This window comes from Cucumis melo, chromosome 12, assembly GCF_025177605.1.
Source record: "Cucumis melo cultivar AY chromosome 12, USDA_Cmelo_AY_1.0, whole genome shotgun sequence".
Classification (NCBI taxonomy): Eukaryota; Viridiplantae; Streptophyta; class Magnoliopsida; order Cucurbitales; family Cucurbitaceae; genus Cucumis; species Cucumis melo.
The window spans coordinates 6,655,682-6,672,255 of NC_066868.1; the positions used below are offsets into that span (position 1 = coordinate 6,655,682).

The window sequence follows — 16,574 nt, forward strand, 5'->3', positions numbered from 1 at the left end:
GAACATGGAATCCAATCCCTTCTCTCAGTATCTGGTATACCTCAACAAAATGGCGTGTCAGAAAGGAGAAATAGAACCCTGTTAGACATGGTTCGTTCAATGATGAGCTATGCTCAATTGCCTAGCTCGTTTGGGGGTATGCATTAGAGACTGTAGTTCATATCTTAAATAATGTTCCCTCGAATAGTGTTTCTAAAACACTTTTCGAGTTATGAAAAGGACGTAAACCTAGTTTAAGTCACTTCAAAATCTGGAGTTGTTTATAACACCTGTTAATGACAAATCCCTAGAAATTGGAACCTCGTTCAAGGTTATGTCAATTTGTTGGTTACACTAAAGAAACGGGAGGTGGTCTATTCTTCGATCCATAAGAAAACAGAGTGTTTGTATTGACATATGCTACTTTCTTGGAGTAAGACCACATGAGAGATCATAAATCATGAAGCAAATTAGTATTAAATGAAGTTACTGATGAATCAACAAGGATTGTTAATAAAGCTGGTCCCTTATTAAAAGTTGTGAAACCAATACATCAAGTCAGTCTCATCCTTCTCAATCGTTGAGAATTCCTTGACGCAGTAGAAAGATTGTATCACAACCTAGCCGTTACTTGAATTTAACTAAAACTCAGATTGTCACACCAGATGATGATGTTGAAGATCGATTGTCCTATAAACAGGCAATGAATGATGTAAACAAAGACATGGTCAAAGCCATGGACCTTGAAATGGAGTCTATGTACTTCAATTCAGTGTGGGAGCTTGTAGGTCTGCCTAAAGGGGTGAAACCCATAGGATGCAAATGAATTTATAAGAGAAAGAGAGATTCAACTAGGAAGGTACAAAACTTCAAAGCTAGGCTTATAGTAAAAGGCTATACCCAAAGGGAATGAGTTGACTATGAAGAAACTTTTTCCCTTGTCGGTATGTTAAAGTCTATAAAGATTCTATTGCCAAATTTTATGATTATGAGATATGGCAAATGGATGTTAAGACTACGTTTCTAAGTGAAAATCTTAAAGAGAGTATTTTTTATGTCTTAGCTTGAGGGGTTCATAATCCAAGGTCAAGAGCAAAAATTTTGCAAGCTTAATCGATCCATTTATGGGTTCAAATAAGCATCTAAATCTTGAAACATTAGATTTGATACTACGATCAAATCTTACGATTTTGACCACAATGTTGATGAACCTTGTGTATACAAGAAAATCAACAAAAGTAAAGTAACTTTCTTAGTACTTTATGTGGACGATATCCTTCTCATTGGGAATGATGTAGGATACCTAACTGACATTAAAACTTAGTTGACAACCCAGTTCCAAATGAAAGATTTGGGAGAGGCATAATATGTTCTTGGGATCCAAATCATAAGAGATCGTAAGACAAAATGCTAGCACTATCTTTTGAAACCTATATCAAAAAAATGTTAGTTCAATATTCGATGTAGAACTCTAAGAAGGATTTATTATCTTTTAAGCACGGGGTTCACTTGTCTAAGGAACAGTGTCCTAAGACACCTCAAGAAGTTGAGGATATGAGACGTATTCTTTATGCCTCAGTTGTGGGTAGCTTAATGTATGTTATGCCTTGCACTAGGCCAGACATTTGTTATGTAGTGGGAATAGTCAGTAGGTATCAGTCCATCCCAGGGTTAGAGCATTAGACAATGATTAAAATCATTCTCAAGTATCTTAGGAGAACGAGAAACCACATGCTTGTGTATGGAGCTAAGGATTTGATCTTTACAAGATACACTGATTTTGATTTTCAAACTGATAAGGATTTTAGGAAATTTACGTTAGGATCAATGTTCACCCTAAATGGGAGAGCTGTGGTATGGCATAGCATCAAGTAAGGACTCATTACAGACTCCACCATGGAGGCTGAATACATCGCTACTAGTGAAAGAGCAAAAAAAGCAGTTTGGCTCAGAAAGTTCCTACATGATTTGGAAGTTGTTCCAAACATGAACTTGTCCATCACTTTATATTGTGATAACAGTAGGGCAGCTAGTAGCCAATTCTAAAGAACCTCACAGCCAAAAACGAGGGAAACACATAAAGAGGAAGTATGACCTGATACGGAAGATTGTGCAACGAGGGGATGTGATCGGCACCAAGATCGCTTCGAAGCACAACATTGCTGATCCGTTTATGAAGACTCTCACAACTAAAGTGTTTGAGGGTCATCTAAAAATTCTAGGTATATGAGATATGTACATTAGGTAATCTAAAGCAAGTGGGAGATGTGTAATGGGTATGAGGATGCCCTAGTTTATAAACGTTTTATGTAATATATTTGTTTATATTACCATTTCCAAAGTTTGAGGGTTACTTTATTATGTGCATCCCATAGAGACTAAAGTTTTAGTCCAAGTGGAAGTTTGTTGGGTTTTATGTCATAAAATTCATAGATAGTAAATATAATTCATTGACCATTATTAATAAAATGTTATTATTATAATTTCAATAAGTGTTGTTGATTATATTATTAGTTTCTTTTTAATAACCTAAATCCAATAAACTAACATCCTAAGTTGTTTGATGAGTCTTAAACAGTATGTAGAGACATACAAGAATTAATGTTCGAGATATAGCTTAAAGGTTGACAAGGCTAGGTACCTTATCCTGATTGAACACTATGGATACGGCTCACATTGTCTTTGATACAAACGTAATGATTTAACGCGTTTCTGTAGGTGACATGCGAGTAAGGGTATTCAATGCAATGAGTTTGCATAAAATCGGACCACGAAATTGTAACCACTAGATATAACTCCATGAACTATTTAGTTTCTTTTTCATTAGCATGACCTAGGTAACTTACTCTTAATTCTGAGTGTATTATGAACTCCTATTCGAGAGAAATTGACGTTTCATTTGTATGGGTGAGAGTGACCAGATTGCCAACTCAATATGCTTATCATTTTAGAGACAAAATCGAGTAGGGAGTTGGGAACATGATCACATAAGATGGAATTCACTCATTTCTCGACTTTAGGATATGTAGATAAGTATTCCATTAAATGGTGTCTCCAGGACTTGAACAAATGGTCCTACCCTCTCTATGACACGAGACAGGTTTCTATTTAGTGGTTGGACCATAAACAGGTTGCTCATTAGAGGAGCACTGGTATTTCAGGACTAGAAGTAATCCAAGAGTTAAACGATAATTTGATCCAACTGGTGTTACAAACATTTGTGAAAGACTAACTTACTAATATTGGTCTATATCCGTGGACACAGAAATATATCTACAGTGAGAAGAGTTTAATTGTGCGTTTTTAGTGGAGTGTACACATAGTTAACGAATATTGATTAATTAGGTTAATGAGTTTGCCTAATTAATCTCATATCGTTGTAGCTTCTGATAGTAGGTTTATTAGGTCCCTTTCCTAGATCGTAAAGGATAATGAGATTTATTTATATAGGTTGTAATTTGAAATGTTCAAATTTACTTTGGGAATTAATATAATGTATGGTGATACATTATAATATAAAAGTTTATATTTATATTTTAGATATGATTTAAAATTAATTTACGAGAGAATAAAATATTTGAATAAGTTCAAATATTAATTTAATGTGAATTAAATTCAAATTAAAACTATAGGCTAAAATTTAATACGTATATGATATACATTAAAACTATAGGTTATGAGAGAATTTATATTGGAATATGATTCAAATTTGGATTAGATTAAATATAAGATATTTAATTTAGCAATTAATTAATTAGAGAATTAATTAATAGTTTAATTTAATTTAATTTAATTTAATTTGATTTAATTAAATTAAAACTATAATTTATGTGAGAGACATTCAATTAAATATGATTTAAATGAAATATTAATTAAATATGATTTAATTAATTATTAATTTAATTAATTAATTTATTTATTTATTATTATTAATTTAATTTATTAAATTAATAGAGAATGTGGGTGGTTTTCCCACGTTCTCAGATTCTCTCCAACTTCCATCTTCTTAATCGGAGTTATACGTGCGGGAAATAGATGATAGAAGCATTCTGTAACTTATGCTCTACGTATCCTCTCTAGAAGAAAACTCTCCAAAAAAGTTCCTTTTTCAATTTTTGGTTCCCACCAACCAAAATCCATTCTGAGAGAATAGGAAGGTTTTCAAATCGTGGTGCCCCAATTTGACCTTTGGTAGATTTAGAGTCATCAACGTGAGTATGTATTCTTATTGTTCTTTGTATTTTTTTTTAATACAGCATGCTTAGTCATAGTCATAGAATTTAGTTTCTGTAATTTCTTTTATCAATGTATTGGTATTTTTATAATCCCAATTAAATCGAGTAATGATTATGTAATTCTTCCACTGTGTTTAGGACTTGTCCCTTTAGTTGAGACATTAGAGTGGTGGTATTCTATATAAAGAGTTTGTATAAGACCGGATCATGAAATGAATAGTCTATCTTATTAACATCTTTACTAGTTGAGACTACATTTCTCCAAGATGGCAACAGGTGACTTAACCTGAATCCTGAGTAAGTTGTGAACTCATGTCTATGAAGGCAATCCTTTGATTTTCATGGGCGAGAGTGGCCTATGTTGCCAACTCAATATGCCTATCATTTTGGAGATTCGTCTAATTGGGGAGCTGGAAACACAACTACACAAGAAGGAATTCACTCATTCTTTATAGATAAAGTAAGTAGAGAAAATGCTATCTTAAGGGCTAATTCCAAGGCTTGAACAATGTAGCACCACACCATCTCTTGGCCTGAAAGAAGTTCAGTTATAGTGGGACTATAATTATTGTTCATTAGAGGAATCAGTGGTACTTAAGGAGTTAGATGTAACTATAGGGGCAAAACGGTAATTTTTGGCATAGCTGTACTTTTGAGCAATTTGTGAAGAGTCATTGCACTTTTGATTAGTTATATATAATAGACACAAAAATATATCTACAGTAAAAAGAGTGCAACTATTAGCCTTCAGTGGAATGACTGATAGTTAATGAATAGAGATTAATTTAATTAAATAATTTAATTAATTGATGTCATATCATTGAAGCTTCAATCTGTAGGTTCATAAGATCCCCTTGTTAGCTCAATAAGAATAAACGAGAATCAAATTTATTTTGGTTTAATATGAATTGTTCAAATTGATTAAAGAAAATAAATTGTATGTGATACAATTAATATAATATAATGTATTTGATAGATTATAATGTAAAGTTCTTACGAAAGAAGTAAATATTTGAATATGATTCAAACAATAATAATATTGTGGATAAGATTCAGAAATAAACAATAGGTTAAATTTAATATGGATTCGATTCATATTAGAACTATAGATAAATGAGATGTAAACCATAGGTTATAATATAAAAGTTTATATTATATGAGATATAATATGGATTAAATTTATATTAATTTTATAATATAAATAAGATTCATAAATAAACTATAGGTTAAAATTAATATGTATTCGATTCATATTAGAACTATATATCATTTGAGAGATTTAAACCATTGGTTATATTATATATGATATATATTATATGTGATATAATATGAATTAAATTTATATTAATTTTTTTTATTCTAATTAATAAAATAACTCCCAAGGGAATTATTCTATGTGCAGAGAGAGGAAGAGAGTTATTTGATAACTTCCCTCATCTCTCTTAAAATGGTTGAGATATACAGTACAAAGAACAATCTCTCTACTCTCTGTTTTTGGTTGAACGATCTCTCTCTATTCTTTAAGAAAATCTCTCCAAAAGTTTTCCCTTACCAAATCACAAAAGCTCACAACTCTCTGTTGATTCTCACTTTGAGAATAACAAGGAAGATTTTGTGGTGTTCTTGGAAGATTCAAGAAGTTATTGGGAGGTTATACAAAGATTTAGTTTTTTTTTTTTTTTTTTCATTTTACAAATTGAATTTCATTTGTACGACATTCCTACATTTCTGCTTTAGGAATTTCATTCCTTCATTGAGACACTAAATCACATGTATTTGTTTGCATACTTGAAGACCTACTAGCTGAGTACAAAACATGCATACGATTCTAATACCTCTGTATTAGTGAAAATCTTTTAAACATCTCCATAACAATATACGATATTATATCGTCCATATCGAACATAAGTTCGACTTTGTTAGAAGTAATCAAAATATTTACATGTTTGGTGTTGAAAAGTGGAACAACCTTCTCAATTGAGGTTTTTGTATTTTGTTCATCGGTCTTTGCCACCATGTATGTAACAAGTTCGAGCACTTGACATATATATAGACACGTCCATATTTTATTTCGATCCTTTCATGAAGAGAAAAAGTCTTATTACTAAATCCTACTTAATTATTTCTAACACACTATTCTATATTTTCATCTTTTTTCTTTTAAGCACAATATTACGTCATATGAAAATGAATGATTGACATAGTCAAAAGGATTATTATCATTATAATAGTTTCAAACTAAACCTGAACTTTATAGAAATTAAATTCGTAGTTTCATTTTTTAAAAAGATTAATATTTTTACTTTTACCAAAAATTCAATGAAGCCATTATTAAGAATAACTTTTTTAGTAAAAAGTTTCACCTGTCTATCGAGTTAGGTTTAAATTAGATTTTTTTGAGTTAAAAAATATGAAAACGTAGATTTAACCTTTTCATTAATTCACGAAAATTTTGGTATTTTTCAAAAAAATATTATAAAAATCTAGATTGGTGTATTATGTGTATGACCTTTTTATAACTAGCTTACATAAAAGTTCAATACAATATTAAACATACATTGTACTTTACATATCGTTAATTCAACTAAAAATCTATTATACTACATTCAAGTTGATGTAATATGCTAAACCTCGTGAGATTAATAGACTAAAAGTTTAAATAACATTGTTTAATCGAAATTCTTACTTTTGAATCGAGTAGTAAGAATCGATTAATAGTTTCAAAATTGTATAATTAAAAATCTATTTGAAAGAGTTTAAGGGTTGGTGAACGGAAAGGTGGCAGCAAGTTTACCAAATTGCAACTGTGTTATTGACTATATTTACATCATTGCATTATTATTTATAAATTAAAATGCCAACCACTGTCCAAATTTAAATTAAGTATATTATTACATTATCTTATAACTCCTCCGTATCCTACTTCTGCTGAAACTTGATATGAACTAAGATTATCAATCCATTAATAACTAAAACAAAATTTTAAAGTATCAACTATTTCCAATCAATTAATATGGTTAAACTGAGTTTAGGTTAATAGTAGTGGAAACAATCTTCCTATGTAGAGGTCAAGATTGATAATACATATATCTTTTCTAATTTCGTGACAATGGTGTAGGGTAAGGTAATACAAATTGTTTGCTCATTTTCTAATTTCCTTTGACCATTTAAACTAAAGTAAATTTGATCCTAACTAAACGTTAACAATTTTTCAGACGGTTTTTTCCCAAATTGATAAAGTTTTGGTTAGAAAAGCTACCGAAAAATGGAATAATGTAGAGAAAAAAAAATTATCACTGTATACATAGATTCAAATCAAAATAAAACTCAAATCAACAGTATATTAAAAAAAAATTTTAATATTTTGCTGTAAAATGAACGAAGATATAGACTAAATTCATATCTCTTCTTGAATAAAAATATGAGCATAACTCAACCATCGTGATTGATACATTCATCGTCTTAGGTGATTCAAATTATATCGTAAGGAGGTTTGTTTAATAATATAAGTTATATCTGCGAAGGAGTGATTTCTATTTTTACTTTTACTTCTTATTTGATGAGTAGGTCAACAAACAAAGACCATAACTACAACCTAAAAATCTACTTCAAGCAAATGTCAGAGAAAGTGAGGTGTGGTCTGTAGTTTTATTAACATAATGAGAATATATAGAACACTAAAATAAATTTAGAGAACATGAAATAAAAGCAATAATGATATTTAACACAATACACAATTATACGGACTGTGAATTAGGTAAGTGATGGGTGTGTGACCATAGGGGAGAGATAAGGCAGAATCATTTTGGAGAAAGTTTTTGATGTGTGTCATCTAACGTAAGTTTACCCTGCATCCAACTCTGCAGCATTTCAAGTGAAGCCTTTGGCTGATCCATTGGCACCATATGACCAGCATTATGAACCTGTAGTACCAAAACCACCACACATTCTCAAATCATATCATACTAAAAACTCCTCCACCGCAAGCTATAATTTGTTGTCTCTTTTCCTTGTCCTTTCTTAAGTTGTAACAACCTAGTATTTGTTAACGCTTCTGGTAATTTTTTTTTTTTACAATTGCAGAGTAGGGGGATCAAACTTCCAACCTTTAAGGAGGAAAGAATGTCAATTACCGTAGACCTAAGTTTACTTCGACCTCTTCACTTTGTAAATCAAATAAAATATTAGTTCACATGAAAAGAGAAAAAGTTAAAAAGAAAAGATAAACATTAAACTTGCTCACCTAAAAGCTTTACGTTTTTAAGATAGTTCAAGTAGCCTAACAGAGGGTAGAGTCGGTTAACTTTCATACATCGAGTCCTTTGATTTTACTGACTTGAGGAGTTAGAGGAGAACTCTTGAATTTTTTTTTTTTTTTTTTTTTTTTTTTTTGATAACCATTTGATTTTCTAAGTTTGTGCTTGTTTTCTCCCAAATTCTTTTAACTAAAAACTAATTGGGTATTAAGATTAAAGAACTAAGAGCGGACAATTGTTACATTAGTGACAATGTTCAAATGTTTGCTATTATATAGTTGATAGAGAGAGTGACCTTTAGGAAAGCGAGAGGACCATGGGTTTTGAGAAGCCCAGCTTCTTTGCCATCTACTAGGAATGGAACAATTTGGGATGCTGCAAATGCTTTCTGACCAGACCAATTCATTTCATGAACCCACCTCGAATTTCCTGCAAATAACAAAACGAAAGTAGAAAAGTCCTTTAGAAACATTTTGTCAGAAAAATTATGGGACTTCAAATGGAGGATTTTGAATTATGAACATCGAAAAACTTACCGAGCCAATTGCATATCAGATCATATTCTCCAGCATACACCAGCACCTTAATTCCATCATCAATGAGAGCTGGGATGCCAACCTCAAGATTTTTCATCCAATCCATAAGCATGGCACTGTACACCTTACTACTGCATGACACAAAGTCCATATTCCCAACTCCGAGCGCACTTCTTACTGATTTTTGGTTGAGGAATTTCTCCATGTTTGAGAAGTCGTAACAAAGATTTCCAATGCAGTCCTTTCTAACATCATAGTACTGCATAACAAAAACACGATTGAAATTAGAATTTCCATCGGTGGAAACAAAACGTAAGACTCTCCTACACCTCCAGGTTTTTAACATTAATTGACATGCTATCAGAGCTTTATGAACTGAATACAACAAGGTATTTCAATTATAAGACTTGATCATTTGGTTTGTTCTTCCTTACGTTTTTGTCTCCGACGATGCCCATAATTCTGTTAAATATCTGGTTGCAGATAACGTAAGAAGTGACACAAGCACTTCCTCCATTAGCACCTGATGATGGGTTCATTACATAGTAAACCAGAACAAAGATAAGTTACTTGACCATATCTTTTGACATCATGTATTTAAAAGAAACTTGTATGGACATTTAGAAAGTTACCACAAGTTTTGATTGCCTTCTCACAGCCTGGGACCAACTTGTTTATGCTGTCGAAGTCGGATTTTTCAATCAATCCCATTTCCAAGGCATAATCAGTGTATGCTTTATACTGAATTTCAGGATTAGTAAGACCGTTGCCTATTGCAAAACCCTGATAAGACATTCAGTATTTAATTAAAAGAATTGAAGAAAGAGAACAGATTCAATCCAGATAAATAAGTAGCATAGGTACCTTAAGATTGATATGGATTCCCTGCTTTTCTTTATTTCCTTGGTGAACTCTGGATGCAAATGCAGGAATGTAGTGCCCAGCATACGATTCGCCAGTGATGTAAAAGTCATTTGCAGCAAATTCTTTGTGTTCAGTAAAAAATGCCTGAGAATATTGATAACAATCAAAAGGAAAGGGGAAGAGATCTGTTAATCTTGTAGGATATCTAGCCATTACATATACTACGTATCGAAATGTAGATGAAACTGAAGAGACTTTCCTACCTGCAAGAAGTCATACAAGTCATTGCTAACACCTTCTTCGTCATGACGAATGTCATCATCGTCAGAAGTGTAACTGAAACCAGTTCCAGTGGGCTGGTCGACGTAAATAAGATTTGCGGCCTGCATACAAGGTTCCAAAATGACCAAAATCAGACAATGAAGTAAAAGAAAAGTGATTTCGAGTAGGGATGTATGATGAAGAAGGAAATGACCTTATCCCAGCCATACTCATTCCAAACAAGAGACAAATTGTTTGCAATTTGAAAAGGACCATTTTCATAGAACATAGCAAGCTCACTGCTGCACCCTGGCCCTCCTGTTAACCATATCACCACGGGGTCCTTTTTGCTGTTTCTTGATTCAAAGAATAAGTAGAACATCCTGTAATATGAGCAGTATGAATAAATTAGAAAATGAATCCATCCTGTGAAACTCACCAAAAGCCGTAAATTTTGGAGGAAACTGGGAAAAACAGGATTCAAATGATAATCAACACAATGGAAAAGATTCCTTGATTTTGTCTTATTCAAAAGGCTGTGTAATCCCTCACATGAATGCACAAATTTCCCAATAACCTACTTCAACTAAGAATTATGGGCAAATGCAAAGTCTATTAAGTTGTAATTATCAGAATGAACAGTAATACATTCACAATTCAGGTTGTAAAGGATTCATGGTCAAGATTACAGTAGGCATGCACAGAAAGTGAGATTAGTCAAACTAATCTTGTCCATGTGCTTAATTGATCCCAAGAAAAACCATGGTTTTGTTTTCCTTTTCTTTGTTGAAACTTTCCATGTTGCACATCCCAAAATCAATTTTTGAATGAACAATCAATAAATGTACAATAACATCTTATAATATGTAGCTGGTGCAATCATAAACCTCTTAGAATGTGCACAATTACCTTGCCGATTTAGTATGTGGAAGGGGATAATACCCAGCATGATGGCCAAGTTCTTGAACTGATGGGCCTCGACTTTTTTTTCTTTCAATAAAAGGGAACTGGAAGCTTTTCTCTACAAGCCCTGAAGAAGAAAACGAAGGCTCTTCTGCTGCAATGTTAATAGAGTCCTTGGGAAACAAGTTAAGATCTCTAATGAGCTTCTCTGCTTGAAGAATTGGATAGTTAATGGTTGCTTGCTCTTCGTCTAGAGAAGTTGCAGATGCCAACGGTAAAGCAAGAAGCAAAAAGAAAGAAAGACACCTGTGAGAAAAAGAAGCTGCCATTTTTTGTGTGTACAAGAAGGATATTTCTTCCAACTATGGTTGAGGGTATATATAAGATTCTGTCTAAAGCAGATGAACTACCTATTTTACTTGGCTGATAAGGCTAACGCAAACTTGGAGTAAAGAATGTCCAAAGCTAGAGAGAGAGAGAAAGAGAGAGAGAGAGAGAGCCTATAGTAGGTTGGTGGGGATTTGAGGGAGGGAGTTGTAGAGAGAAAAGCAAAGTAAAGTTCAGTCAATAAGCAGATAGTTAAAAAAAGGATAAAAGGAAGAGAGAAAGCAAGAATAAAAGTAAGGAAAGAAAAGTAAGTTCTGCTATTTGTCTCTTATTAGCTCTGAAATATAACCAGAATTGACGTATTATGTATGAAGGAATCATTAAACGATTACTGTTCATATCTTCACGGGGTGAATAAGTACACAGCAGCCGAGTTAAAGAGAATCAAACAGGACAAGAATTCTATTATTCATTTAAAATTATCAAAATGTTAAAAATAAACATAAGAATTAGTGGCTTTTTTCCAACTATCATCATCATAGAGCAAAAAGAATGCAATAAGCAAGACTTAACGTGCCTTAAAGGCTTGGCCAACGTGCGTCTTTATCTCTCTCTCCACCTTTTTCTTTTGCAAAAGAATATAATCTAATACGTCTTAGATAAGGAACTCCACGTTGCTACTTGATTGGTATAATAAACATTCCCCTACTACCACCAATGCTCTTCTAAAGTTCCAATGATGATCCATTTCATGAGTTCACTGCAATAAATAAAAACCTTCAAACCTACTTTTTCTTTCAACTTTTTAACTGCCTGCAGGATTTGAATATGGACAATTTTGTCTGGTAAATGTAAACACAACCGTTCCCACCATTTCCTCTACTTTATGACAAACAAACTGCTTTTTGACAATGAACATAGACCACAATGTAGGTAAGAAATAGCATTTACACACGCATATGATGATAGAACAATGCATCATTTTCATTTAAATAAGAGATTAGATACAATATACATCAAACGGTTAGTTTCCGTCTCCGTGTCTCTCCACCTCCACCCTCGCCCTATCTATTTGACAAATATACTCTCTGATCACACAAACATGAGCAAGAGAAAGTTGGTATGTCGCTTATTCTCTCATTAAATACCAGGACAAGTACTGTTGACACCCAAATTGAGCTACAGCCAATTTTACATTTTTATGTGAAATATCGAATTTATGATCTAACTTTTGCAAGACGAGCCCTTATCTCTTCTAGTTCTTCCTCATCATCAACGCCCTCGGCTATTGCTTCCTGCAAAAGAAATAAATGTCGCAATACTTTTCCTGTACATAACCATAGTAGGACAAGAACGTGGGTGCTCAAAATTATGCAATAGATACCTCCTCCCGGACTTCCTGCACATGAGCCGGTTGTTTCATCTTTTCCTTCCTGACAGCTTCTGGAAGCTGTGCCGCAGTCTCACCGGCAATGGCAGTCAAAACTTTGTCAACTTCCTCTTCAATCTCCTCTTCAATATCCTCAGAATCTAGTGCCGAATCCACCGCATCATTTACAAATTCCTCGATCACCCCAGCCTATAGATATAGTATATAAAATATTAGCTACATTAATAATGGTATTATAGCACTTTCTAAAGAAAACATATAAATTTAGTAGCAATTGGTAAGTTAAACAGAGAACAAAGACTTGACACTAGGACTACAAGCAAGTATCCTTTCAATAAATGTTCACGAACAAAGGAGCGTGAGGATTTTAACAAATGGGTCGTACACAAAGTTGTGTTGGAGCTCGAACCACAAAACATCCTTTGGTAATAATAGACTCCTCACAATTTTGTACAATTAGTAGACTCTCTTATAGTCTCTTTGGGAGGAGGTTCTCTCCACCTCAAACCTTAGGTTTTTTCCTTTTGGTGTTAAACAAAGTTAACTATGTTCCTAAAAACAAAAGATAGTATAATCGTAGAATTATTTCCTCATTCTCCGAATGAAAATAAAAGATAAACCTAGTTATGAGGAACCAGGATGAACACATTGTAACTTGAAAAAAAGATTTTTATCCACACAAAAAAGAACCAAACTAATAATGTTCAATCAAGTCTTATGTCAGCTCCAAGCCTCTAAATTCATAGCCTCAACCAAAGAGAGTAAGAAATTGTTTGTCTTCTTAAAAAAGATACCTTGGTCATCTCCTTGCTAAACTCTTGCATTGTTTTTGCCATTTCTGGGGCCTTCATCAGATTATTAACAAGCTTCATAACTTCAGCACTCTTGGAAAGATGTCCCACCGTTCTCGCAATGGCTGCAAAATTGGTAGACTTGAAACAATGGCCATATTATGTTGCACTTCCATATAAAAAGTTGTCATAAATTGAGCTAAGTAAGAATCCCTTAGCCCACACCTTCCATCTTTATACTTCTAAATTTCATACCAATTCAAGCTTTTCTATCCGTATTCAATTGATAACATAAGCAAAGTATATATCTTTACATATATACATGCATTCATATCTTCAGCAAACTATTGTTTACAATAAACTTTAGTTATACAACAAAGTTTGTCATAGACTCATAATCATCAAATTATCTCCCAGACTCAACAAAGCATTTACGGTTGTTGAAGATAAAACAGCAAAGGGACCAAAAAGAATTTTCAAGCTTTAGAATATGCATAACATCATACCAACACTTTCGCCAAGGTGCATGGATATCGAATTAAGCTGTGCCTTGTTTTCATGAAGACGGTTCACAGTTTTTTTAGACCTCACAATTTCTTTTGCCAGTGCCTGAAACACATACACATGGCAATATTAAACAAGAGATAGAACATAATTCCATGCTGAAACAATTAGAGATTAGGTCCAGTGTACTGAATTATAGATCAGTTTCCCTAGTCCACTGAGAATTTGGATAATATCACATAAATACATTCCAGATATATAGGAAACCTCAATATCAAACTGAACCCAGCCATCTAAGGCACCAGTGGAACAAAAAGAAATTCAGCAATGTAAATGATTATAGTTGAGTGGAGAGTTCATCCCATCCACTTTTACGTGATAAGGACCAACTTTTATGATTTGCTGGGTGCATTAAAATTTGGAGTATTTTAGGCGAGTGGAATAACAGTGTTTAGGATAAGGAGCCTAGTGAATTTTGGTTCCTCTTTTAGGGGGCTTGGCCTTTTGTGTATACCATTGCAATTTTTGTCCATGAAAGATGTTGCTTTTATAAAATTAAGGAAAAAAAATACTCTGCCTGAAGTGGCTTACCTATTCCTATACTATAGACCATTTAGACTATCAACTCGAACTTGATCCACTCTCACGTCACTACATAAAATTCAAGCATTCATACTAGTCAAGAAACTTCTTTTTGAGAAAGATACAATTGGATAAGAAGGTGTACTCAGGAATCTCCACTAAGTAGACACCTCCATAGTCAAGGAACTTTAATTTATTGTGCACTTTAATTTCATGCAATTTAGTTTTCCTGTCAACAAAACCAAAATCCCACAGACAGACTTGCTAAGATATAGGCTCAAGCTTTGTCATTGGGCTTTGTACAGTGGTCATAAGCATCCCTAACAACTTGGGATGCATTACGAGCAAGGATTGTAGGACATTCCTCCAAAAATATATTCTTAATTAGTGGTAGATACTTATCATTACAGTTTTAAAAAAGATATACGAAGGATGATTATTCTGAACCTTGTTTTTTTCTTTTTTACAGCAAAACTATAAAATGAACTATCATATCTAGAACATGTTCATTCTAGAGTTGTAAACGTATTTTATGACGTTGTGCATTAATGAATAAGATGGTTATCCACTTTTAAGTTGATCTAAGGCATCATTCCAAATGTCGGAAGGTTTATTTTGTAATGCCTTAGCAACAGTCGTAATAGATATAGGCAAACCTGCAGTCTCCCACAACCAAACCCCACCCACAACTTTCGAATCATTCTTTTCCCTCAAGGCATAAGATTTATACTAAAACACAAGAACAAACAAGGGAGGGAAACAGAATACTCCCCTGGTTTTGTTCGTGAAATAAAAGCACATTAGTGAAGATAATTTTTTATATAAGATCTTTGTATAGTTAATATTTTTCAGATTCACCCATTTTTCAACTCAATACTCTTAAATATTCATAACTTGTAGGAAATTTCCTAGATCAAAATTTGTTTCTCATTATGAAACCCCTAATTAAAAAATTAAATAGAGATAACCTCTGGTTTTTAACATACCTTTGCAGAGACCATATCATTCCTCTTGGCAGCATCCCTAATGGCTTTGTGCACATTTTTTTCTTCTCGCTGTATATCTGACCCAAATCAATTGAAGAACAAATCAAATCACATCCAATCAATAACACATGAAGAATTAAAGAGTCCCTAACGGTAGACGAAGAATCGATGGCATGATCAGAATTTTAACCTCGCAAGGAACAGATACATAAAAGAAAACACGAAAAAGATTGAAACGGAAGATACGAAAAAACGATCCGTTACCTCGAATTTGGCGTTCGACGTTGCGGCACTCTTGTCGCAGCCTACGCTGCCAATCCCTCAGCTGTTGTTGGGGATTTGGTTTGGGCTTCAAGATGTTCATCATTTTCTCCATCTATCTCCTTTTGACTACCAGAAATTTTGAAAATCAAAGAATTGCGAACTTGCTTAAGATAAAAGGAATCAAAGTGAAATTAGTAGCCTCAAGAAGCTTAGGATCAAAGCCTAGAGGAGGGAATGTCCGGCAGGGGTTACAGTTTACGGCGATTTGCTGGACGGGGGAAGATTTCTGGTAGAGAGATTCCCGAAAGTGAGAAGGAGATGTCGCGTGAAGGGTCCTTCAAATTTTTTTATCTAAACTTAATATTCAAAACACTTCAAATCATTGTCAAACAAATAATAAAAATCAATAATTTAGGATAATTAATTTAATGAAATCTTTTCAAAAATAGCTAATTCCTTATGCACGATTCTTTGGATTAAAAAAAAAATAAAAAGAAAGCACGTCGAGAGGAGAAGAAAGATGGAAGGCTTTTGAAATATTTAAAAAATAGCTAATTTCATGGGCTTGGTTACATGGACCGTAAATATTTATTTGTTATATTTATGAAAATTAACTTAATTTAAACTTAGAAGAACTCATAAATAACAATATATTGAAACTATTTATAAAATATAGAAAAAAGAATTTCAAAAATA

At 33.1% G+C, this 16,574-nt stretch overlaps 2 protein-coding genes across 2 annotated transcripts; both read right to left on the reverse strand.

The window, feature by feature from the left end:
* Positions 1-7,833: 7,833 nt before the first annotated feature.
* On the reverse strand, positions 7,834-11,602 carry LOC103501254 (serine carboxypeptidase-like). Its single transcript, XM_008464791.3, has 9 exons — positions 11,041-11,602; positions 10,346-10,514; positions 10,134-10,253; positions 9,871-10,014; positions 9,639-9,789; positions 9,441-9,529; positions 9,007-9,265; positions 8,766-8,899; positions 7,834-8,137 (listed from the first exon to the last, which is right to left on the reverse strand). Exons 1-9 carry the CDS (start codon positions 11,361-11,363, stop codon positions 8,015-8,017), a joined length of 1,512 nt encoding a protein of 503 aa, XP_008463013.2. The 5' UTR covers positions 11,364-11,602; the 3' UTR covers positions 7,834-8,014.
* A 719-nt stretch (positions 11,603-12,321) lies between these two features.
* Positions 12,322-16,326, reverse strand: LOC103501246 (vacuolar protein sorting-associated protein 24 homolog 1). The gene is made up of 6 exons (XM_008464778.3): positions 15,879-16,326; positions 15,615-15,691; positions 14,049-14,151; positions 13,546-13,667; positions 12,746-12,940; positions 12,322-12,656 (listed from the first exon to the last, which is right to left on the reverse strand). Exons 1-6 carry the CDS (start codon positions 15,988-15,990, stop codon positions 12,579-12,581), a joined length of 687 nt encoding a protein of 228 aa, XP_008463000.1. The 5' UTR covers positions 15,991-16,326; the 3' UTR covers positions 12,322-12,578.
* Positions 16,327-16,574: the final 248 nt, after the last annotated feature.

Coding starts and splice junctions, on each gene's coding strand:
- LOC103501254 (XM_008464791.3), bottom strand. CDS start 11,363: ATGGCAGCTTCTTTTTCTCACAGGTGTCTTTCTTTCTTTTTGCTTCTT. Junction 10,015..10,133: donor ACTTGTATGACTTCTTGCAG/GTAGGAAAGTCT, acceptor CAATATTCTCAG/GCATTTTTTACTGAACACAA. Junction 9,530..9,638: donor GAAGGCAATCAAAACTTGTG/GTAACTTTCTAA, acceptor ACCCATCATCAG/GTGCTAATGGAGGAAGTGCT.
- LOC103501246 (XM_008464778.3), bottom strand. CDS start 15,990: ATGGAGAAAATGATGAACATCTTGAAGCCCAAACCAAATCCCCAACAA. Junction 13,668..14,048: donor GCACCTTGGCGAAAGTGTTG/GTATGATGTTAT, acceptor CCAATTTTGCAG/CCATTGCGAGAACGGTGGGA. Junction 12,657..12,745: donor TGCAGGAAGTCCGGGAGGAG/GTATCTATTGCA, acceptor TTTCTTTTGCAG/GAAGCAATAGCCGAGGGCGT.